Source organism: Oreochromis aureus, linkage group 16 (genome assembly GCF_013358895.1).
Source record: "Oreochromis aureus strain Israel breed Guangdong linkage group 16, ZZ_aureus, whole genome shotgun sequence".
Classification (NCBI taxonomy): Eukaryota; Metazoa; Chordata; class Actinopteri; order Cichliformes; family Cichlidae; genus Oreochromis; species Oreochromis aureus.
Genome location: NC_052957.1, coordinates 27,104,961 through 27,128,730, shown reverse-complemented (window position 1 = coordinate 27,128,730; position 23,770 = coordinate 27,104,961). Strand labels below are relative to the sequence as shown.

The following is a 23,770-nucleotide window of genomic DNA, read 5'->3' as shown; positions in this document are numbered from 1 at the left end:
AATTTAGTTCAGTCCAGTCCTGTCCAAATTTATAATCATCTATTTGAAGCTTCCTCCCTACACTTCCTTTACTCCTCTTCGGTGTTACTGAACATTTTTCTCTCTCTTAAGAACAGAGGATGAAGCCAGGTTCAGAAAAGTGATTATAGCTCAAAGAGATAACAGATAATTACAGCAAAGGTGTTCAAATTCATTCTCTGGGGAAACCAATTAACTTTTTTTTCCACTCTAGTCAAAAATTGATTTTGGAGCATTATATGAAATTATCAAGTACAAAATCTAACCGCTATCCCCCCCTGAGTAAAACAGCTTTAATCTTGTTACACCAACATAATGTACACACATATTAACTGCAGCAGACAAACTGGCTAACCCCCCAGGGTTCACTGCCCAAACAAGATGAGCTGTTTTCTACTTAGTCATTCTAACTTTCTGCTGAATTTGTCACTTTGAAAATACAGCAAAGTGTTACAGATCTGTTGAATTTTATGTTTTTTAATTTATAATTCAAAGCCCAAGAAGGACCAACAGTCAGTTCCAAATTTAATTGAAAATGGCACGAATCAAAGCCGAAAAGATCACTCAGTTAGCAGTTCTCATTGCCAAAAGTCTTGTTTTCACAAGTCAAATTACTTTTATAATAAACCACGAGTGTCAGAGGTGATGTGTGACAAGTATAACGTCAAGAATGAAAGGGAAGATTTACAAGACAGAAGTGGGATCTGCTTCGATGGATGGTTTTGGAGATGGTGGCACTAAAAAACATACAGCAGGTGAAGCTTAATGTGGCAGAGTTGAAGATGTAAAGATTTGGATTGTGAGTGAAAGTGACTGTATCAGCTCAGGTTCAGCAGTTTAGAGGCAAAGTTAGAGAGGAAAGGCTGAGATGGTCTGGACATGTGAAGAAGGAGGACAGTGGATAATGGAGGAAAAGGAGAAAAAAACTACAGAGGTGGTTTACAAATGTAGTGAAGGTGGACATGCAGAGGGGTGGTGTGGCTGAGGATGAGGATGTAGCGTCCTCTAATGGGAGTAGTCAAAAGAAAAAGAAGAAGTAGTACACGTGTGAGCAGTAGTTTGGATATTGTTGCCATGATAAGATCTAAGACTGATCTTTTGATCTTTTTATGATGTCAGGATTGTGTCACATAATAACCTCAATCAAGATTTATTGGAGAAGCAGATGAAGTCAAATGGGTTAGAAATGTCCTTTTCTTGGGCCTGAGAGTACAGAATCATGTTATCCATAATCTAAATAATATATTTAGCATAATAAATATATTAAGTTTTTTCCTGCATCAAATGAGCCACATCAGTTTCTTAGTATTTTAAACAAATATATAGAAGGTAACTCTTAAGAAAACTTCAGAAAACATCCAAATTTACTGAAAAACCTTAGGTTTTGTAAAAACAGTGATGCCATTCATTTTCATGGGAGAACCTCTCTGTGTACAAAACTTCATAAATAATTAAAAATCTTTCCCTGCAACAGGATTATTTTTAGTCCTATTGAAACTTCCAGGGTAAATGCTTAATTAATAATAAATAACTTATATTTAAAATATGGTTTTTATTTGTGTGTTTAGGCAAATTTACATCCTTCATTTTCTTTTAGGAGTTTTTTTCCCTCACAGATTTTGCCAACATTTTTCTGACTCTGTGACACAGTGTGGTCAGGCCCGAACTTTCAGCCTTAAGACTCACTCAAATACATGACTCACATTAAGCTGAACCTCCTGTGCAGTGGTCACAAACAGGCAGGTTAGCTATGCAGACCTTTTGGTACAGGCTGTAAATATACTGACTTCTGCTGTGTAGCTGGGCATTTTAACATATATGAGGTTTTGTTAGGTTGTCCTGCTGGATTCTGTTCTGGTGATATCACCACTTTATATCTCAGCAGTTACACTGGATTATGACATTACAGGCACACAACAGTCAAACAGCAGTCTATCGCCTCTTCTAAACACACCGTCTTACCACAGCACTGTGTCTACTCGATTAACATAAAAATTCTATTAATTTGTTATGAGGTTTCCACCTCCTCCAGCCGTCTCCGCTGCTCCTTCTGCTGCTCGATACGTTTCTGCCTCTCAGCCAGCAGCTGGCGCTTGTATTCCTCCTGCTCACGGAGCTGCTGCTCCTGGAGGAGCTGTTGGCGGCGAAGGGCCTCCGAACGCTCCTTGTTCTCCTGCTGCAGACGTATGAAGTCACGACGCAGGGTCGACTCGCCCGGCACGTTGACTATGGAACTGTACAGATGACCCGATGAGAAGGATGTAGAAACTGACCCGTATGACATCATAAAATACTTTTCATATCAGCGGTGTAATCATGCGACCTTGTGCTACACGAGTACTGAGGGTGTAGCGTGCATATGTATGTGTCTAAATATAAAGGAATCACTAAGATGACTCCAAAAACACGGTCAGAATTCACTTCATGATGTTTAGCTTATAGTAAAAAGCTAAAACTATGTACTGGAAATTGTAAAACTATTTTGATGGATGGATAGATACCTTGGCTCTCCTTCTTGCTCAGATGACTCTTCCTCCTCTTCTTCACTGCCACTGTATTCATACTCTGTCTCATCTGCAGATAGTTAACAAAAATAAAGTCTAAAAATTAAAGTCCTCATTAAACCTTCATCATAATATATGTATTTTTTTTTAAAGACACAAAATATGTCCTTTTGATGGAGTAGCTTGTGAATTATTACTGATTTTTATCCATATTCATTTTTGCACATTAACACTGACAGAGCTTCGTCCTGGACTCACCTTTCTCGCCCCTCTTCTTCTTGGTTCGGTCGATGTGGTCTTTGAGCTGGATGCGAACCTGCCTCTCGTTGGGCTGGTCCCGAATGAAGGGGTGTTTCAGCAGCTGCTCAGTGGGAGGGCGCTGGGTGTAATTCTTCACAAGGCAACTCTCAATGAAGCTGAAGAACTTCTTTGACCTATGATGGCAGTTAGTTGTCACGTACAGAGTTCGGATCGGCATGGTTTACTGACATCAAGAATAAAAGATGGAAAACATCTCACCATTTTTTGGACTTGAGTCGAGGAGGTGGGTTTCTGGGAATGAGGAAGAGGGCTCTCATTGGATGCATGTCACACAGAGCTACAGGAAACAACAGAAGAGAAGCCAAATGAGAGATCAGACAAAAAACTAATCTAAATGTCAAAGTCATACATTTAAGATGATGGGTTTTTTTTGCATCTATATTGCCTGCATAAAAATAAGAGGTATAGATAGAAAATGTAAGTCTATAGTGAAGCTACAATTAACAGAGTAAACAGAGTTCTCTTCTGATCATGCAGGTTTGAAACACAAATACACCAGTAAATTTGTTTACAGTAATAGTACCAGTTTCTACTCATTATATCATTGAAATCAGTTATTGTACTTACGAGGAGCTCCCTCAGCCATTTCAATGGCTGTGATTCCACAGGACCACAGATCACTCTGAAACACAAAGAGATAAGATTAATTAAAGTCTGTGTGCTTCTCTGAGTAACACACGTGATGGAAATGACAGAGCAGTCTTCTCATTGGTCATATTAATGATTAAAACTATAATCTTTTCTATCAAATGGATGATGCTCCTATTTGACTGGTTTCAAACTCATTCTGCACCATGAATCCCACTAACATCTGGGACCAGATGCAGTTTTGCATGCTCACCCTGTAATCGTAGGTAGCATCAGGGTTTTCATCACAAGCGATGACCTCTGGAGCCATCCAGTATGGCGTCCCGATGAAGGTGTTTCTTCGACCTACCGTCCGGTCCAGCTGAGCGCTCACACCAAAGTCCACTGAAAGAAACACGAAGCATTCAAATAAAGAAAACAGACTAGAACCGTTCAGATCCTGCACAAAGGCAAACTACAACTGTGAGAGTAAAAGGAGAGTAAAAGAATGTAAAAGGTGCTGCTCTCTTTTTAGCATTGTAAAGCTAAAAGGAGAGCAGCATCAAGATGCTGTATTTTAACCACGGTGGAGACACTTTGTTTAATGCTGTGTCACGGGACATTAATAAGCAAGGTAACACAGGATGGCCTGATTATAAGTTGTAACTGAATTGTGGACAATTAAAGGGAATAAAAACAGCATTAATCAGTGGTTTCACACAAAGGTTTGGTGAACAAAGAAGCGATTTTTATGCAGAAGTTAAAACTTTTCTTTGAAAGTTAAAAACACTGCGGAGGCTTATTTACAGAAAACCACAACTGGACACTAAAGCTCCAAAACTCAGAACAGATTCTTCTGTCTTTTTGTGCACATATCATAAATGAAATCAAATAAATGTTTAGGTAGTTTAGTTGCAAGAAATTATTGTGACACTGTAATCAGAAGAAATCTAAATAAAGACAAATTTTGGAGCTGTATATAGACATTATGTTTCATAAGGATTTGGCTTCTACACAGGCCTCTGATCATGTGAAACATTCGAAAACAAAACACTGGCAATGAGAAAGCTCCAGTTGGCATCGCCACAGTGCTGACTCAGATCTGCTGGTGCAATCACTTTTCCATGCACCGGTCCAAAACCACAGCGCGGGAGCACTTCCCGTCTACAGGCCCGGTCTAAAGCCAACCGACTCACCCAGCTTGACTTCAGCATTTTCAGTCAGCAGCACGTTTTGTCCTTTGATGTCGCGGTGAATGACATGATGAGCATGCAGGTGAGCTAATCCCTGTTGGGATAAAGGAAAAATGAAAACAACTTATTAGAAACATGGGCTGTATCAGACGGTCAAACAAGTGTTTGTTTGTTTGTTTGTTTTTAGATTAAATGCAAAAGTTAAATTATTTAAAATCATACTTTTAGCAATGTTTAGGACACAAAGTATATAATCTAGTGAAGATGTTGGCAGCAGACTGTGAGAAATAACTGACCCTGAGGATCTCTCGGGAGATGTAGGCGATCCAGTCTTCCTTCAGGGAGTTGCCCTTGGTGTTCTTCACCAGATCTGTGATGGAGCCGGCACCACAGAACTCCATCACCAGCTGGAGGTGAGAAAGAGATGCATTTGTAACACACACACACACACACACACACACACACACACACACACACACACACACACACACACACACACATCATTCTTCTACCATCAGCTTAAGACGCCATGCAGCGTTTTACTATCGATACACCATTAAGACATTTATTATGTATTACTGTAATGCAATGTTAAGATTTTAAATGTGCTTTATTGTGTTTTATTTAGATTTGTTACTTAACGATCTTCTCTTTTTTATTTCACTTTAATCTGTTTGATTACATACCTTTGATTTTGTCTACTTTTTTCATTATTGAGCTATTCTAGCTTACTGGGCTCTGACAATCTTGTCATATTGTATTTTATTTTAATAATCCATCCTAATTTATTTAACATTTGCAGCTTGTTGTGTTTAATGGGAAATTCCTGTGTAATATAGGAATTCCCCAAATTTGGGGAATAAATAAGGTAGCTTATCTCATCGTATTAGAGCTACCTTGAGCAAACAAAGCAATTATTGAGAAACTCAGTGGTCCCAGTTAACTTTGTATTTTCCTTCTGTCAGCCACCATGCCTCATGTGAATGCAAATCTTCTGGAGTGCTGTGCAGCACTTCAGAGTATATTGTAACAGGAGACGGCAGAAAGAATAAAAGGGAATGCGGAAGGAAAAAATGCAATCACTTCTACTAGTTTACTCTGTGCCGTGATTGAGACAGGAAGCCAACGGCTATTAGGAAATGTGGTTTTAATGCAAAAGAGAAAAGCATTAGCAAAACCACAAGTGTAGGAAGCTGGAGACTCAAACAAATACAAATACAGAAGTGCATGTGTTAAATCTCATGTAGTGCCCTCGTCACTGTTTTACCATAAATTTAAAGTTGGAAAGCATTTTCTGTGCACCTCAACAGGTGGCAGCTGTCATGCTGCCACCTGGGGGATTGATCAGATTCAATTTTAGTACTACATATGTGACAAACATAAAAACTCCTAAAAAAATGTCAAGACTGATTTTTTAATCAAAAACTGCACAAAATAATTGTGTATAACATAACACAATTGATAACATACAATCACACAATTTTATTAAATAATAATTACTAAAGATGGGCTTAACAGGCTAAAGTTTTTTTTATTGATGATGTGTGAAAAAAGAGAAGATATTATATGGACAAATATAGACAAACATAATGAAAGCAGGACAAACTCTAAGATCCACATTTGTTAAATATGAACTCCACTGAGGCCAACCCCTCGCTTTATTCACCTCTTTATTGTGTGTTATATCTTAATGGTCACTAAGCCTCTGATACCATGTCTCTTACTTGCTGACTAAAGGATTTATGCCTCATAAACACATTAAGTGATCTTCTTGAGACAGTAGTCTTAAGTGGTGGTCAGCACAGATCATGAATATCATAAAACAGACACACACTCTGTATGTCACCCCCACGCACGGCAGACAGCATGAATCCACAACAGTGGAGGCTGTAAAAAGGGGCCGTGGAAGCAGCTGTAAAAACAAATACAGGACTGTGTTGTGAAGTGAGAGTGAGATCCCTCCTCCTCTCCAGGAACAGCAGAGCCTCCGGGTCATAAAACGAGGTAATCCTGCCTTCGACAAACGACCAGCTGTAAATTTCTTCTGCTGCTGTTCTCTACCTCCTGATCCACCCCACCTCTCCCTTCTCTGATTGACTCTCTTCCTTTTGTTTCTCACTTATGCACCATTTATTTAATTCCACAGTCTTGTTGCTCTTTTCTAGAAATCTGTTTTGTTTTTTTGTATTGCTGTCATTTCTTTTACTGCTCTTCAAATATGAAGAACAGCATATTGGCTGTAATGAGGAAAATGCATAAAGCAACTTCAACTCCATATCTGCTGGAGAGCTTGCTGACTTCATGGCATGTAATATCTCTCTTATCTGTCATCACACATTCAAACAACTTATTAAAAATAACAGTATACACTTTGGCTGTTATACAGGAACCCCTAATATTGTTTGGGTTTTTTTTAGCCTGGCAAATCTTTTCATTGTAGTATCGAAATACCTTCTAACGTATGATGATAACAAACTGAATGTATGCAAAATCAAAACTTATTAAGTGGTCTTATGGTTCCTGCTTGAATATGAATTTACTCCTACTCTGTCCCTTTGCTCAATAACTCCACAAATGTTCTCAATTAGGATTCTTCAAGATTTGATTGATTAAGTTATATGAACAATTCAGATTCTGTGATTGGTCAAGATAGAGTGAAGAATGACTGCTGTATCCAGTTTAAATTGTACCTGTAATGTGTGTAATTCTGTGATCATTATAGAAATGGGATGTTAAACTCACCCAGAGCTGGTCATCATGGCCTGGTGGACTTTTCTTGATGAAGGCTCCGTAGTAGGTGGCTATGTTTCTGTGATGGGAGTACTTCTTCAGCATGTTGATTTCCAACTTAATTTCCTCTTCTTCATCCTATGAAAAAACAAAAGTGGAAAAACAGAGTTAGGACACTATCATTGGCTGTGGATCAGCTGGGAAGCAATTATTTGAATTAACAAAGTAGATCCAGACAAACAGTCATGTCTATAAGTTCTGTTATCTGAAGGAGGGAACGAGGTACATATCACGCCCCCCGTGTCCTGGCTGAAGAAACCTCTATTCAAACCCTAAAGGCGGATGACCTGTAATGACATGGTTTTCGCCTGTACATTCACTCCCTGTAATCACAATGAACCCCGACTTCGATAGCCGCTCTTCACCGAGCCAAGCTGCGTAACAGGGCAGCCTTGTGTTGTACCAGGAGGCAAAAAGATGTAATTTCGTCTCGCTAAATAGATCCCAAATCTGGGCCACTATGAAAGGGTGCAACCTCCAATCCCTCACCAGGGGGACACCCCCTGGAGAGAAGGTCTGGCCCCAGGTTCAGGTGGCCTAGAACATGGGTGGCTCTTAGAGACAGAAAATGAACACTGCACCATAAAAGCAGAGAGCGAGACCGCTTTAACAGGGGAAGAGAGCGTATCCCTCCTGCTTTGTAACAGGGTCCTGAAGAGAGCTAAGAACACTGCTAGCGTGGTGGTGGTGAGACACCTCTCATGCGCCACTCCCTGTCTGTGGCACCCTTGTGAAACAACACCCTCCCAATCTGAGAGCCCTGGTGCAGCTGGGCATCAAGATTGTCATTGTCAACAGATCACAAGTGACACTATGGCAATCAGAGATGCCATCATGCCCAACAACCATTATGTCATTTGGAAACGCCGCCTGCATTTCAAACTGTCCAGCTGCAATGTGGAGAATCTGCACTGCTTGTACGGCAGAGTTGTGGGGCCACCAACACCATGGTCGTGGGACGGTGCCAGATAAGCAGCCAGGGATGGCTCCATACGAGGTGTGTTAGCTAAGCCAGCCTCATTGGTATCATCCATGTACTCCATGCTTCCCAGCTCCATGTACTGACATGGTTGGATGGCGGTTTGCTCCATGATGCAGTTAGCTTGCAAACAAATTCTAAGTAAATGGGAAGATGAATTTTTGGCCCCCATGGGCTCTGGTGGAAGGAAAAATCCCACAAACTGGTGGAGGAGAGGGCCAGTAGCGAAACAGGGATAAAGAGACGCATCATCGTAGCTGGCCGGGGTCTCCTGACAATGGGCTCTCCTGCTCATCCTCTGACAAAACATGTCCAGGCCAATGTCCAGCACATCATCATCTTACTAGTGGCTGCCGGCCAGTCAGCACTCCTGCATGGTTCCGGCTCTTCTTCGGTTAACACATCAACATATTTCATGTGGTCAGCCCAGCTAACTGCAGGTACATCGATCAGATACTCCTTGTCTTCGGACTCGGGCAAAGCTGGGGCCCCAGACTTGGAGAGGAGAGGGCCATGCTGTGCAACAGCTGTCTCTCCCAGCACTTTCTCCACAAACATCACCATCATCTTTCCAGCGTCGCAAGCTGGCGACAAAACGCTCAGACTTCAGGCTCAGTCAACACTCTCCTAGTGTGGACAATCCCCAGGCAGAGTCTGGGGGTATCAGTGTCATATGATAATAATGATAATGATCTTGAATCTGTAAATGCTCAGCTTATACACTGCTAAATATTGTTAATGAGGCAAAAGAATGCCAGATTGCACACACAAGTAACAGGAGCACCTGTAAACACGTACATGTAACACTTTTTACAGCCAATCAGTGCCAACTGTTTGAAAGAACTACGGTAACACAGACATGATTTGAACGTGTATAAATTGACTGGCAACTGCTTTATCTATTGATGGCATTTAAAGCGTAGACTTTACAAGTCTCAGCTGGGCTGTAAAAATGCCAAACAAAACAACAAGCAATCTAGAGGAATATTTACTATCATTTGCCAGACAGTAGTGTCAGCTGATGTATTCATAAATTAAATAGTTCTTATTGTGTACAGGCTTAAATGTTTGGGGGGTTTTTGTCTGAAGGTTTGCAGAGCTGTACTGTGCGCTTTTACAGCACCACCTTTTGCTGTGTTCCTGCATAGCAGATTTACAGCTGAGATCTGCACAGCTCTCAGTCTCTACTTCTCAAAGTCTTTATATGACTCCTTATTTTAAATGGTAGGAAACACATTTGATTATGTTTGAGGATTCTTTGCTATGTAAGAACTGGCCAATGGTTTTCATACTTGGATATGAAAATGTGGTCTCAGTGGGGAAACTTATAAAATGGGCTGTAACTAACCTGGTTGTTGTGTTGGTAGTGAAAACTAAAAGAGAAGCTAATTTTGCTGTTTGTTGGCATCTGCTTGTGAAAGACAAGTCAGGCAAGAACCCAAACAGTGTCCAAAAGAAAATCTAATAAATGTATACCTCTCCAAACAAACATGGAGACACAGCCTGAATTCAAAATGATAACTGAGCCAAACAAACCCCCCCACCCCATGTCTCCCCGTCACACTCACAGGATATTACAGTACAGGCTCAGACACACGTTCAGGCACATAACAAGATCAAGTGATTATTTCTCAATCACTGTGACAAAGCTGGGTGACATTTGTTCCTGAGTGTTTTTGCTTCAGCTGAGCACGTGCGTTTGATCTAGCGACCCAAGCGGGAGTGACATGACGTGACATTTTCTTTCGAATGGCAGCTGCTTGATAAGCAGGAGCTGCAGCCTGGACTCCTTAGTAAACTGCAGCAGCATCATATGTCCACAGAGGAAAGGCCCCGAGGAAGTGCTGGGCAAACGGTTTGGCTTTTCATATCGAAGATGGTGACATTTTAACATGTACACTGCTGATGTTGCAACTCTACTAACCACTCTCTTTATTGTTGTCGCACTCTGGTTGTGTTTCAATAAGATTGACATTTGCTCTGTTTTATGGAGAATGTATGCAGACATCCTTTTCCACACATTAATCCAGGTACATCTTCATACTACGACATATACAAGGTAGAAACTTGTCAATCACAAGGTTGGCCTGCCCTTCCTTAACCTCGTTTACAACTCTAATAGAGACTGTATTGTACAAAATGATGATCATGCTTAGGCTACTAGAAATTAGCAACTAAGATCATACAGTCATGTGGAAAGTGTCTACTGAGGACACAGATCAAAGTAGCCGAGGGTGATTTTCCCATAAACGTCCATACAAGCAGACCTATTTTTGCAAACATCAAAGTCCCTCCCGCTGGCCGTTCGAAAGAATGCAGGTTTAAGGCACATGATGTTCACTTTTTAGACCCAGAAGCTACCACCACTTCATATATTTCATCTATAATAATACAGTGCTAGACAACAATTTTTGTGGTGACAGTTTGGGGACTTTCCAGAAAGAAATGGTTGTCCCTCGCTGGTAAAGAAGAACTTCATCACTCTGCACAATGTGTCTGGATGCTCTTTACCAAAGAACTTCAGCTAATCTGTAATCATGCTACATTGTCTGTGAGTAATCTGGCAATCGGTTACTTAGCAAGTGATTCCATAATGCAGTGGTTGACAAATATACCTAACAAGAGAAAAACCCCTGCTCTTTGGGGTCAAGTCAGAAATCTTCCAAATCAAACATGTGGAGCGACCTTTGTGAAATAGTAGCCCTTATTACAGTTACTCATTAAACCACTCACTGCCTTTGTTTGATTACTTAAGTTTTTCCAAATATCTTCATACATCAGCGAGATGGGCAGATAGGGGGAAAAAAGTATTATGTAATGCACATTTGCATATCGATCACCCAGCCTCGGTTTGAAAACAGCAGAGTTTGAAAGTGGAAACTTGCACGTTACTTGAAATTTGTGCAAGAGAAGAGCAAAAAATGTAACAATGCAAACTATAGCTAGGCCACAAATAACCGTCAGGGTTTCCTCTAATGTATTATAAGTAACCTGGGAGTACCAAGGATTTAAAAAAAAAAAAAAAATCTAATATGCTTTAATAATATATAATTTAGCATATTGTATGTTGTCACTTATTACTGTATAGGTAGATGAAGGTCTATGATTCACGGCTCTCAGTGGTATAGGTTGTACACAGTGACTCACTGCACACACAGAGATGCACTTAGGCCAATACAGCTCCTCTGTTCTGTCTGTACCAAGCACAACATTAATTGAGCGTAATATTAAATTCCCCTGAACCCTACAGTACCTGTTTAACAACCTTTCAAGGTAAAAATCCCCAGGCTATTTACTGCAGCAACCGGGATATCAAATCTCCCCAAACACCTGTAAATCTAACATTGCTAATAACAAGCTAGTATGGACTGACGCCTAAAGTTAAGAATTGGTAAAGAAATTTGAGATCAGACTATGGTGATCTCAACCACGAAAGCTTTGGTTTAATAGGTAAGTAAAAGAAGAAATGAGTATGTTCATTAGATTAAAAAACACTAAGAGAAACAAGAACCCAGAGCCTGTAGTTTACAAATAAAATACATTTCTGTACTAAAGACACCATCTCACACTTTCAGATGATTTGCTACCAACAGAAAATCTTCTAACTGTAGTTAAACAAGAATAGTGGCCAATTCACCACTGCTTTTACTGCAAGTATAATAAAAATCTTCTTCCTACTCGCAAGTTAATGCCGCTTGATGACTGCCAAGACCTTTATATTTATCCCTGCAGGTAGCTACCTCACTCTGTTGGCTGTCAAATTCAACTTTCTTGTCAAAGGGGATAAGAGTGGCTTTTTATTTTAACGGCAGGTTCAATCTTATAAGTTGGAGCTGAAAGAAATTAAAACATGCACGTCTTATCGAGAACTGCAGGAGCAACAAATGACAGGCAGCTGACGGCTGCTACCATTTCTGAATCAGACCCAGAAGTTAAAGGGCAGTTCTGCCAGACTTCAGCATTTAAAAGATAAGAGATGGGTTCACTGGCGACCCCATTGGGTAAATAAAAGCGAGCAGCTCAGTTTCACTATCTCTGATATACAGAACACCCAGTAAACATCACGTTTGGATAACTGACAGTGCACAAGTTCGTGATCACTTTAAAAGAAGCCATTTTCATGCTGTGAGTCATGTGGACAGTATTTCAGAAGCAGTGTTTTTTTTTTAACTATTTAAATATTTCTGCACTTTAAGCAGCTTTTAAGTAAAGCTCTATATACTCTGTCACTTCCTGCAGCTAAACATGAAAGCTAGTTTACTTTTAGCTTCCACTGGACAAGTTTTCTGATATTTACTTTTACTTTAACATGCTGAGAGTTTCTAAGGGCTTCAGCGGGAGCTTTGACTGTCATAAAGATGATGGGGTCAGTCGGTCAGACAGCCAGCAAGCCAATCCCTTGAGTCACTGTCCATCAGGCAGCCCGCTGGTTACTGCTCCAGCCAGGCAGCCGGTCATTTGGCTAGGCAGGCAGCCAACCAATCAGTCAGAAAGCCAGCAAACCAGACTGCTGGCCAGCTAGTCCTTCTGTTAATCCACTCATCAGCAGCAGGCCTGCAGCTAGCCAGCAGCCGTCCAGCTACTCACCCAGCAGGTGAGCCGGCCAACCTGTCAGTCAACCAATCGGTCGGTTAGATGAGTAAATTATACTTTGAAAATAAAAACAAAACTATAAAGGGTGCTAAAGGATGCAGAGAAAGTTCCACACAGACACCAGTACCATCTATGGTCAACTGAGCATCCCATCGCCCACAAAATGTCAGTCATGTGAACATTTTTTGTAACAACTGAGAGTAATTACAGATGCGGAGACCAGAGTGAAGGCGGAGGAACGCAGCAGGAACATTCTTAAGCATTATCCAATATGGGACATGAATCACAGCTCAAACAGCGGTTAAAGGAGAGGAAGACGAGAATCCCCTAAACTGACAAAACACAACAGTGGTGGCATTTCTTTATGTTACAGGCAGCACTGAGAAAAAGCTCAATACAACAATGCATCTATAAAACGCACCTATTGTACACTAAAACGCAGCAAAGACATGACAGCAAAGACTTCAAATAGAGAATCTGAAATCACTTTTTACTTCTTACACCAGGATTGGATTCTGATTCTGTACTTTAAATTTTAAATAATTATCTGAATTTCTACTTTATTTTTTAAAAGAATTGACAGAACCAGCTAATCCAATGCATGCGATCTTTAAGCACTCACGCTTTAAAATACCAAAGTATTTTATTATTATTATCATATAATTTTTGGTGCAGTGTACACATTATTATTTTTGTTTATTTAAACTATATACAAAATGCATAACAACATTACTACAACCTTTGATAAATGATCAAAACAATTAATCTACAGTCAAGATTGGTGGTGATTACTTTGATATACAGTTATGAATGAATAGGCATCATCATCATCATCATCATCATCATCATCAGTTTGTCCAAATCAGAAAGCGTAGTTTGGACTCAACAAATGCATGTGTGTGTGTGAAAGAGCGAGGGGGAGAGGGGGAGAGAGAGAGAGAGAGAGAGGGAGATGGGGTGAAAAGCAGAAAGTAGCCAGGATGTCAGGACACAGCTGCTTTAACGAGCAGATGACATCACCCCCTCTCTTTGTGTCACATGTTCATCGTGTCTCCTTCTCTCCATCTTGTTTGCACATTTATCCTGTCCACCCTCTGTCCTCCTTGCAACATCACCTCCAGTTGTCCTCTATAATGACTCTACTCTTTACTTTCACGTTCATCCATCCCGTCATTACGCGCCTCACCTCGGCCTCTCTCTTTCACTCTCGCCATCTCTCGCTCTCTGTCTCACTTTCCCTGATTTGTAGTCAGTCCTTCAAAACAAGGCGTCCTGAAACTACTCATTATCATTCCAGGGCATGAAATGGTGGGGAGACTGTTGCAGCCATATTGCTTCTAAAGTATGACAGCACACAATTTGAGCAGCGCTAACAGAACTACCGACCCAGGGGAGCAGACAGCCGCAAAATGGAAGCATAATGGAAAATGGAAGCAGAGTAGCAGGGAGACTTCTTCAGAGGCCAAAAAAGGTTGACATCCCTCTAACAGACAACTGGGAACATGGAGAGACTTGTTCCAGGCATTACTGGGTTGGCTGTCATATCTGAAAATGCCCCATGTGGATTCCTCATATATGAAGAAGGGTGATAGAGGGACAAAATCCACAGTATTAAAGTCTTACAAATGCATTTTCAATTTCTGCGTAAGCTACCATCCCATCACTGTGGCTCAGCAAGGAAACACTTTGAGAGAAGGAAGAGCTAAAAAGGCTGAAAGGTTGAAAGATCCCAATTTGATTCATCTCACTTTTAGCTTCGCTGAAATTAAAACTGTGTTGGAAATGGATTTATTTTACAAATTCTGTTTTAAACTGGTCTTTGATGTTAGAATATATGAAACAATTGAGTTACATACATTGATAACATGTAATATGATAAATCAAAGTCTTTAAAAATGATCCTAGATTGAACATGAATAGTCTTAACCAAAGATATTCTAGATATTTCAGTGAGTAAGTGAAAATGCTGACTTTTGGTAGCACTGAAAGTCGTTTCAAAGGTTTTCAGTTTTAACTACTTGGGAATATCTGATGAATATCTGCATCAGTTTTTATGGGAATCCTTCAGTGATGTTGATGTTTTACTCTGAAGTTTTCTCAACCCAGAATCAAGTTCTTTTGTTGAACACATCCAAACTGGAGGAACGATTTCAGAAACTGAAACTCAAAAGTTCAAACTTGGAATTCAGTGTAATAGGTTTTATATTGCCAGACATTTCAAAATGTTTTATTATGCCATTCACTCTTACTGCGCCTTCCACACCTTCCCACATTCACACCTCTGAGTGTACAGGGAGCAGTGGGAGAGGGAGGTGAGTGAGAGGAGAGAGAAAGAGCTCTCTTGGCTTGTGATGTCTTTCAGTTCACACACAAAATTTACAGAGACAAAAGGATGCGAGGAAAAATGTCTAGAATAGTAATTTATTTCCCGAGGGAAGCGAAAGGCAGAGAGAAACATGCTTGCTGTGGAGTTTTTCCTCTAATCAAGATTGATTTTTTCCCCCCATTAAATTCTGAGTCCTGCTGTATTACATCAAGTCAACAGCAGCAGTGGGAGATGCAGAATGCAGCCATGCTGCAGCTACAATTCCCTTTCTACCTCTTCCGCTTTCTTTCCAATTTCCTATAACGGATGATGATGACTTCACTCCCTCTGTCAGTTCTCTCACGCTTTCCCTCATTTTGGAAACAAAACAGAGGTGGTGGCTGGTGGAAGATGGTGAATGATGGAAACGGGGAGAACACAGTGGGGATATTTGTGCCAGAAACTGGAAGAGCAGGGGTGAAAACACAAGCGAGGATGACAAATGTAAGAAAAAAAAGAACATAAAATGCAGGGAGACGACTGATGAAAGAATCTTGAGAATGGATGTGGGTGAGCCTGCAAGCAGTGATAGCCCCTCCCATAATCCCACTGCACTTTACATGAACCTTCTCTGGAGGAAAGGTGGGGGGGCATTATCACTGATTTCTTCTCCTTATCTGAGCTTACTCTCTTACTTAATCGACAAACATCCAAAAATACTTCTTCCAATTAATCATACAGCTGTACTACGGGGACAGACATTTCTAAAACGCAGCATTGGTACTGCTTTTGTATCTCAACTTAAACAGACTGCAAAAATAAGGATTCCTGCACAGGAGACATTAAACTGACAGACATTAAACTGCCAGTTGCTTTGGATGAACAAAGTCACCAGTGTGGCATTACTGGTCTGAGTAAAGCACAAGGTTAACTCTGTTGAAAACAGGGATCAACAAACACCAGAGTTGCCACCTGAAAGCATTACCACCCAGTAAAACACATAAACAGAAAAAGAAAAAAAGAAACCGCAATTACAGCTGTCTCGGGAAGCAACGCACTGTACTATCTCCAGCACGGCACACTACAACAAAAGCACATCCACACTTCTAAAACGATGTAATAGCATTTTACAAGCATCACAACAAACTGCGTGTTGCAGAGAAGCCTGCATACACCATCTCTCTCAGTCTTAAGCACAGGAAGCAAGCTCAGGCTAATTTCCTCAAAACTAAATGAACAAAAAACTGTGGTAAACAGTTTCAACCTTATGGAGAGAAAGGATGCTGTATTTCAATGTTGTGCATAAATGTGCACATAAAAGGCACGAGTACTGCTCCACTTGCAGGAGCCAGGAGGAAGAGAAATCTATGTTAATGCCACTTTGACTGGTTTTAAAAGAACTACAATTATATCTGAACAGCAAGAATCTTTAATGTCTGTTTTCATCTTATTCACTCTGTGGGAGATGGAGAGGAAGACACAGATGTTTCTAGTCAAAACAAAAGCTTCAGTTAAATTAGTTTTACCTGTTATAACCAGAACCAACTGTGAATCTGTGTGTTAAACGCTGGTTTCGCTTGCCCAGCTCTACCACATTAGCCCAAATAAAAGACAGTGTTTCTGAGGGTTTCAGAGGTTTGCAAGTCTGTGTTGAAGCTATTTGTAAAATTGGTACTGCAAATAAATATTTAGTTATAATTGATTTATTCTTCAATATTCTTTATTGTTAGCAGAAGTAAAACAACAACAAAAATGCTCATAACAGATATTTAAAGTGCAAATCAGCACCCTTAAATTGCCTTTATAGTCCAACCAATCAAAACACAGACATTTTAAAACTTTAAAAAGGTTACATTCTGTCTGAAGCAGTCAAATATGAGTGAATGTTGCTAAAAACAAAGTCTAAGAATAATACAATTATCAAACCAGAAAAAATATGAAGTAATATGAAAATCTCTGTATGCAGCCCTGGAAGTTCAGCTGAGCACAGCCTGAGGAAATGTGTTTTAGCCTCAAGAAATCATCCATGCTGTTGCTGTTTATTGCAAAAGACGTGGTGCCAATAAGGAGCTGATGAAAGTTATTGAGTTACAAAGGCAATTTAGCTCTGCTGTAACCTTCACATTTTGACAATTTGCATGAAATCAACATTTTAGTTTACAGTTAGACCACTCATCTTTAGCCTATTTTTTCACATTCTCAGTCTTTTAATGGGGTATTTAAAGGTTTAACAGAAACTTTAAAGCAACAGAGGCTCAGAATGACTTGCTTATATCATAAAGCCCAACCTTGTACACTGTTACTCTATAGCCCTACTGTTTTCTTAAGTGTCCATTTTTCACCCACTCTCTCTCTCCCACACTCTCTATACAGAACAGGAAGTGGTATGTGGGTCAGAGCACATATGCAGAGATGAGCACAGGGAATCGAGAGCGGCCCCAGAAACGCACACACATAGGAAAGAAGATGTATAAATGGGATGTTTTCCATCCATGACATGTGAGTGCATGAAAGCTCCTGTGGTTCCCATCATGTCTCTCACAGACACACACACAGACATGCATATGCATATAGACAGTAACTGTTATACTGAATTTGCGTACATGTGCAGTATCTCAAGTTTTCCCAATGCAAACAACTTCATCTGCCTGACAGTCATTCTTGGCCAGTGTCCAGCCAAACAGACTGTGTTTATTTTATAAAAATGGCTGAAACCGTGTGGAAAAGGGACCACTCAAAACATTTTGGTGGAACTGGAGGAAAAAAAGTAACTGCCAAGACTCCTCAACATGTGTATTTCTCTTCAGTGATTCATCTTGTATGAATACATAAACATGTCCCCATCAAATGCTCTTGATCCTTCCTCGTTCCCTTCTTTTTGATCTCTGAGGCTGAATATGTAGATTTGTTCCTGCAGGCTACAGAGTTACACCCCGAGCTCGTGATTGCCGTTTTTAATGTTTTACCGTGAACTAGATTTTTCAAAGGCAACTCCAATATGCGGCATGTGAGAGCCCAGATGTGCTGAAGCTGCAGAGTAAGAGCCTTATGTTTGTTGAGAATTCTGCCATTGACTGTATAACCCAAACTGCTTCCAGACACTGGTTTCCAGCTGCTCCTGCGTCATGATTATCCAGAGCCAGGAATTTTGATTGTTTGTTGTAATCTTTTTGTTTACTGATCAAAACTGTCAAATAGGCCAGAGTACTTTGAACAATGTTGCACTAATACGAATCTGACTTTAAAAACAACACAAAAAACATTTTTTTTATGAATTTCAGGATAACTATTTATAATCTATTAACAGTGCTATACAAAAGTCTTAAGCCACCATTTCCGTCTTTATATTTTTGTTTAGATATAGTATAGTGTATTATATACTAGAGCTGGGCGATATAACATTTTTTCATATCACGATATGTTTTTTTCATTTCAGGCGATAACGATATATATCACGATATAAGCCAAATAACTATATTTGTAAGATTTAAATGTGCCGTTGCTCACAAGTAAAATGTGAAATAATTAGCAGCTTGTTTTGATTTTAATATTTATTTCCCATAATAAGTTCAACAGGGTAGATGTACTTAAGGAACATGAGACTTCAGTTTCAGATAAATAAAGGCAAATATTGCAAACTACACAAAAGGCAGCCGCTAAAGCGTTTAAGTTTCAAAATAGAACAAACAAAACAGACCACTAAATTGTCAATTCCACTTAGAAACAAAATATTAATTCTAAAAATAAATCTTAGTTTGTTTTACAGAAGAACAGACAAAATTGACTAACTTTTGTCGATATCAAATAAACTGAGAACTAAAAGAAAATTCTCAATCTCTCCTTGTTGTATAGCTTAGCTTTTCAAACAGCTTTAACAGTTACTTTAGTCTGACAAAAGCCGAATGACGAATTAGCGCTTTCAGTCAGAGATCGAGCATGCACCGCTTTATTGTATTTCCAGACTTGCTTTCGGCACAATTTACAGTGCGCGCTACTCTGTTTTTGTCAGACTTGAAATAGCGAAATACCTTCACACTACGGAACTTCTGTGGCCCTTCTGTTCGACAAGCTCTCCGCATTGGAACCATCATCTGTTTTTTTTCGGTAACCTTCGCTCACGCCTCGGTTGATTTTTCTCTAGTCGGCGCACTCATTTCCTCCATTACCTGGGCAGCCCGGCTGGCTGCTTCCCAAACAAATACACACATGCGCCTTGGCACTTGTGCTGTACGTAACAAGTCACGTGACGTGACGCTGCGGCTGTGATTGGTTCGGCTCTGCGCTACTTAATTTTGATTGGCTGTTCTTTTTTTTTTTTTTTTTAAGAGGACAAGAGAGATGAGGTCTATCGCAATAGTTTAATTTTTCTATCGAGAAAAAGTTATTTCACAATACATATCGTTATCGTTTTATCGCCCAGCTCTATTATATAGTAATACGCTATTATAGTTTCTACAATTCTAATAAACTTTAAGGTCAGTATTTGGTATGACCGTCTTTATTCTTCAACACGACCTGCACTCACTGCATTGACAGTGTGTTTGGGATCACTGTCATGCTGAAAAATGAAGCTGTTGCCAACCAGATGATTTCCAGATGGTATTGCACAGTGGATCAAAATCTGACTGCACTTTTCTGCATTCACACGTCCATCAATGTTGACAAGATTCCCAACACCACTGGCTCAAATGCCGTCCAAAAACATGACAGAGGCTGTCATGTTTTTGGACTGTTGTACCTCTGTCTGAGTGGCCATGTCTGAAGAATACTTTGAAAGACCCTCCTAAAGGGTCATCAAAATATGCTGGCAATATGTCCCTATTGCTCTCTTGTAACACGAGAAAAACTAATTTTCTTGAAGTATGTCAAACTGCACCATCTCAGTCTGCTACACTGCTTCCATTTACAGTGCACATAATGTTGTGCTTTAAAGCTTTTTCCTGTAAACAGCCTTCCAGATTCTGAGTGGAACCACGTTTTAGACAGCCCTGCATAAAGACGCTGACTTTAACACTGTCACTTTCATCCATAACTCAGAGGTGGTCCCAGAAGTTAACTTGTGAGGTGTTACAGAATGACTGAATAGATCATTAAAATTAAATACTCAACAACAAAAAAATCAGTGGCTGAAACACTTTCTTTTCTTTCTACTTCAGAACTAACTGATACTACAACATTTCTGATGTCTCTAACAGTCCTGGAGGCTGATTACAGCACTACCTTCTTTGTTACAAATGGGCTCTTATTATCACAGAGGACCAGTTTGAACAAGGATACTGGCCTAAAGAGTGGGATGCACATTAGATAGCAAGTCTTTAGAGACTTCTATACAGAAGAAACCAGCAGGGTCCTGAAAGGCAGACAGTACAATCCTCTTCACCATGACAGTTAACCCAGGTTAAAGCTCTGTTGGTACACTCATTCCTCTTTAAGCCATCTGCAGGAATATTTTTCTTCTTGGCTCATTTGGCCATCGATTCAATGATGAGTAAAAAAACCCAAAAATATCAGAATGAGGTGTACTTTAATAACATTTTCTGCTTGTATACACATTAAGGAACACAGAACTAAACAGGCAGAAACAGCCCTCTGGGGCCCAGTTTAACTCTGTGGATCTCAAAACATTTACATGCACGAGTCTAAAATCATCATTAGCTAAAGTGCCCTGAGAGAAGTGAAAAATCTGTTTGCTTCAAACGTGACCTCCTCAAAGTTCATCTAATGAACAGAGAACACTGTTAAGAGTGATGGAAGCTATGTGATTATATTCCTGACTATTTTTGGAGAGAAAATATTGACATGAGGGTGTGGAATGGAGAGAGGCTGTGGAGTGGGGAAACTGTTTGGTGTTTATCTTGTATGCTTCAGAAAAGCTATTTATTCCATCACATGCAATAAATTTTAGCCTGGAATCAATTACAAATATGCAAAGTACTAAAAGTACTAATGTGCCAACTTCAGCATGCAGCAGGTTTCATGATCAGGGCCTACTAACTTTAAACAGGTGTCTGCTTGCAGTTAAAACCAAATCAAATTTCCCTCACAAGACCCCTTTCCAGCACCAAATCCCACGTGTTTATCTGTGTTCCTGTGTAATTCGTTTTCTGGATTGACAGAATGACTCTTTTTATCATTTTATCTATATAAAAATTTATTGGTTGACAATTGCTAAGGCAGGTATTCCTATAGTCCTACAGCCACTGTATCTGCTCCAGTGGAATATAGCTGTTTCTGTAATGGCAGAGTAATTTTACTTCATTCAATCCTTCTCGTGACAGGCGTTTGCTGCAGGATTTAACAATCCCACAGTGCAGTAGTGGTTTAGCTGGGATTGAAGCCTGATTAAAGACAACAAAAGATTACAAGCGCATGCTGATAGGTGTTACTGACCTCGGTGACGTCCATGACCTTGATGGCCGCCAGCTGTCCCGTCTTAACATGTCGACCCTGCAAAGAAACACAGGAGAGAGGAGAGATGAGCAAAGTGGAAATCTGTATTTTTCTGCATTGTAAACAGCAGTTACCAGTGTTTGTAATTAAAGTGTAAGCTTGGTTATAGGACAATTAAGAGCACAATGCGACAATAAAAGTTGCTGTTTTATTGAAGGCCAAGTATATGACTATGCAAATCGATGGTAGCGTCCAAGGCTGAGTACACATGGAGGTTTATTCAGCCGTTCCAAAAAATAAAAACCACATTTATAACAAGTTATTTGTCTCTACAATAGCGTGGAGAATCACAGGCAATAATCCAAACCTTTATCATTTCCAAACAGGCTGAGCACAGTGTTTCCAACATGGACTGGTGCAAAGAATTAAAACAGTAAACTCATTTTATCCAGGCAGAGCAAACACAGTCTGAACAGCTTTTCCAAATTTAAAGGACATAAATAGCGTGAAATAGTAATGTGACCTGAAAGAGGCAATAATGATACCATGCTTCACTACATGTGTGAGTAACTAGCCTGCAGCTCCACCATACTGCATGCATGTTTTTCATAATTTCAGAATGAATGTGACAAAACATGCAATAGGTTTGCACAACGTTGCATGAGTACCATTTTTTTTTAGAAAAGAAGTTATTGCCAATAATTGTTGAGAAAACCGCAAGCTTGTGGTCAAAACAGTATTATCTCATTCTTGAGAGGCTTTCAGAAATACTTTGAGACTTCGTAAAATTCAGCAACAAAAGTATATAACAGAAAAATGAAGGAGGCTTTAAATGAGCTAGAAGCTGGAAATAGATTATATGCTAACAATAACTTTTGGGAGCAAACTAGCATGTAGCAATTTTTGTTTTTGTTTTTTAACACCCTCAGAAAATTAAACCAATAGTTTATTTTAAGATATTGTGAAGACTCCACTTTTTATAGACTTTTTTAAATATTTCATGCCAAGCAAAAATAATTTCTTTGAAAGACTAAAAAAATAACTTGAGTATACCTAAAAAAAATCTAACATTACATGGTAGCATTTGCTCCAAAGCCTCCTAAATTAATTCAGCGTTAGGGCCACTGGGAAAGAAAGAAAAAAAAAAAGTGGGCATGTCTTTTTTTCTTCTTCTTTTCCAGAATTCTGAGATTAAAGTCAGAATTCTGACTTTTTCTCAGAATTCAGGAAAAAAGAAAAAAAAAAATTCCCACTTTTTTTTTCAGTGGCCCTAATCCTCTTCCATAGAAAACAACTAATAAATACTCACACTGACAAATACTAATGGAGCACTAGCTACTCGAGCAGTTTAAAAAATAGACTGTAAAATTAAAATTTCAACCACTTGGAGAGCTAAAAGTTCCAGTTCACCATGAAAAGAACAAAAATTACCAACATATTTTTCAGGTAAAAAATTTGCAAAAGAACACACCGTTCAAGTAGTGTTCAGATGCCAGAATAACACCCACAGAACAAAGCTTATTCTCACACTAGCCTACATAGCATTACAGGAAAGGTACACAGCTGTTACAGCCTGGACAAGCAAGCACTTTTGAATACAGCAATGGTGTAGAGATAAACAAACTCTTCCAGGAAAGACAAACACAGAAAGGGAAAAATTTGAGACGATGCAATGCTTTATGACTGTATTATGTGTGTAGTGTCTGTGTGCGTCCGATCGGGTTTCCTATGTGAGAAAAGGCGCTGTGACACCTGAACCACTAGCCCCAACGACTGAGTGATGAGAGATTAACCCATTTCAGTTTAGCCAAGGGGGGTGTGAGCATGAGTGTGTGCGTGTGTGTGTGTATTTGCCTGAGTGTGTGTTTGTGTGTGTTTGTGTGTAGGGCTGACGACAAAGGTCAAGGCTGATGGAGACAGCAAACTGCAAAACTGACAGGAGAACAAATCTCTGATGGTGCTTTTTGGTGGGGACTATTGAGTTACACTATGGAACACAATAAAGGATAAAGGAGGACTCTGACTTTTCTATAGTACTAGATTTCGATATTCTGTTATTTTGTGACCTTTATGCCTTCTTGTGGTAATGTGGCTCTTATCTCAAAATCTT

General features: G+C 39.8%; 1 protein-coding gene across 7 annotated transcripts in view; it reads right to left on the bottom strand.

Annotated features, from left to right (window-relative positions):
- The window catches only part of LOC116314764 (mitogen-activated protein kinase kinase kinase kinase 4-like), a 96,951-nt gene that overhangs the window by 32,955 nt on the left and 40,226 nt on the right, over window positions 1-23,770 (bottom strand). For all 7 annotated transcript variants that reach the window (XM_039599699.1, XM_039599701.1, XM_039599700.1 and 4 more), the window contains exons 3-12: window positions 21,661-21,717; window positions 7,346-7,471; window positions 4,900-5,010; window positions 4,607-4,697; window positions 3,685-3,815; window positions 3,411-3,465; window positions 3,042-3,120; window positions 2,781-2,956; window positions 2,520-2,592; window positions 2,042-2,252 (exon numbers count right to left, since the gene is read on the bottom strand). In XM_039599699.1, coding sequence (XP_039455633.1) covers window positions 2,042-2,252; window positions 2,520-2,592; window positions 2,781-2,956; window positions 3,042-3,120; window positions 3,411-3,465; window positions 3,685-3,815; window positions 4,607-4,697; window positions 4,900-5,010; window positions 7,346-7,471; window positions 21,661-21,717 — 1,110 coding nt within the window. The remainder of the gene's footprint in view (window positions 1-2,041; window positions 2,253-2,519; window positions 2,593-2,780; window positions 2,957-3,041; window positions 3,121-3,410; window positions 3,466-3,684; window positions 3,816-4,606; window positions 4,698-4,899; window positions 5,011-7,345; window positions 7,472-21,660; window positions 21,718-23,770) is intronic.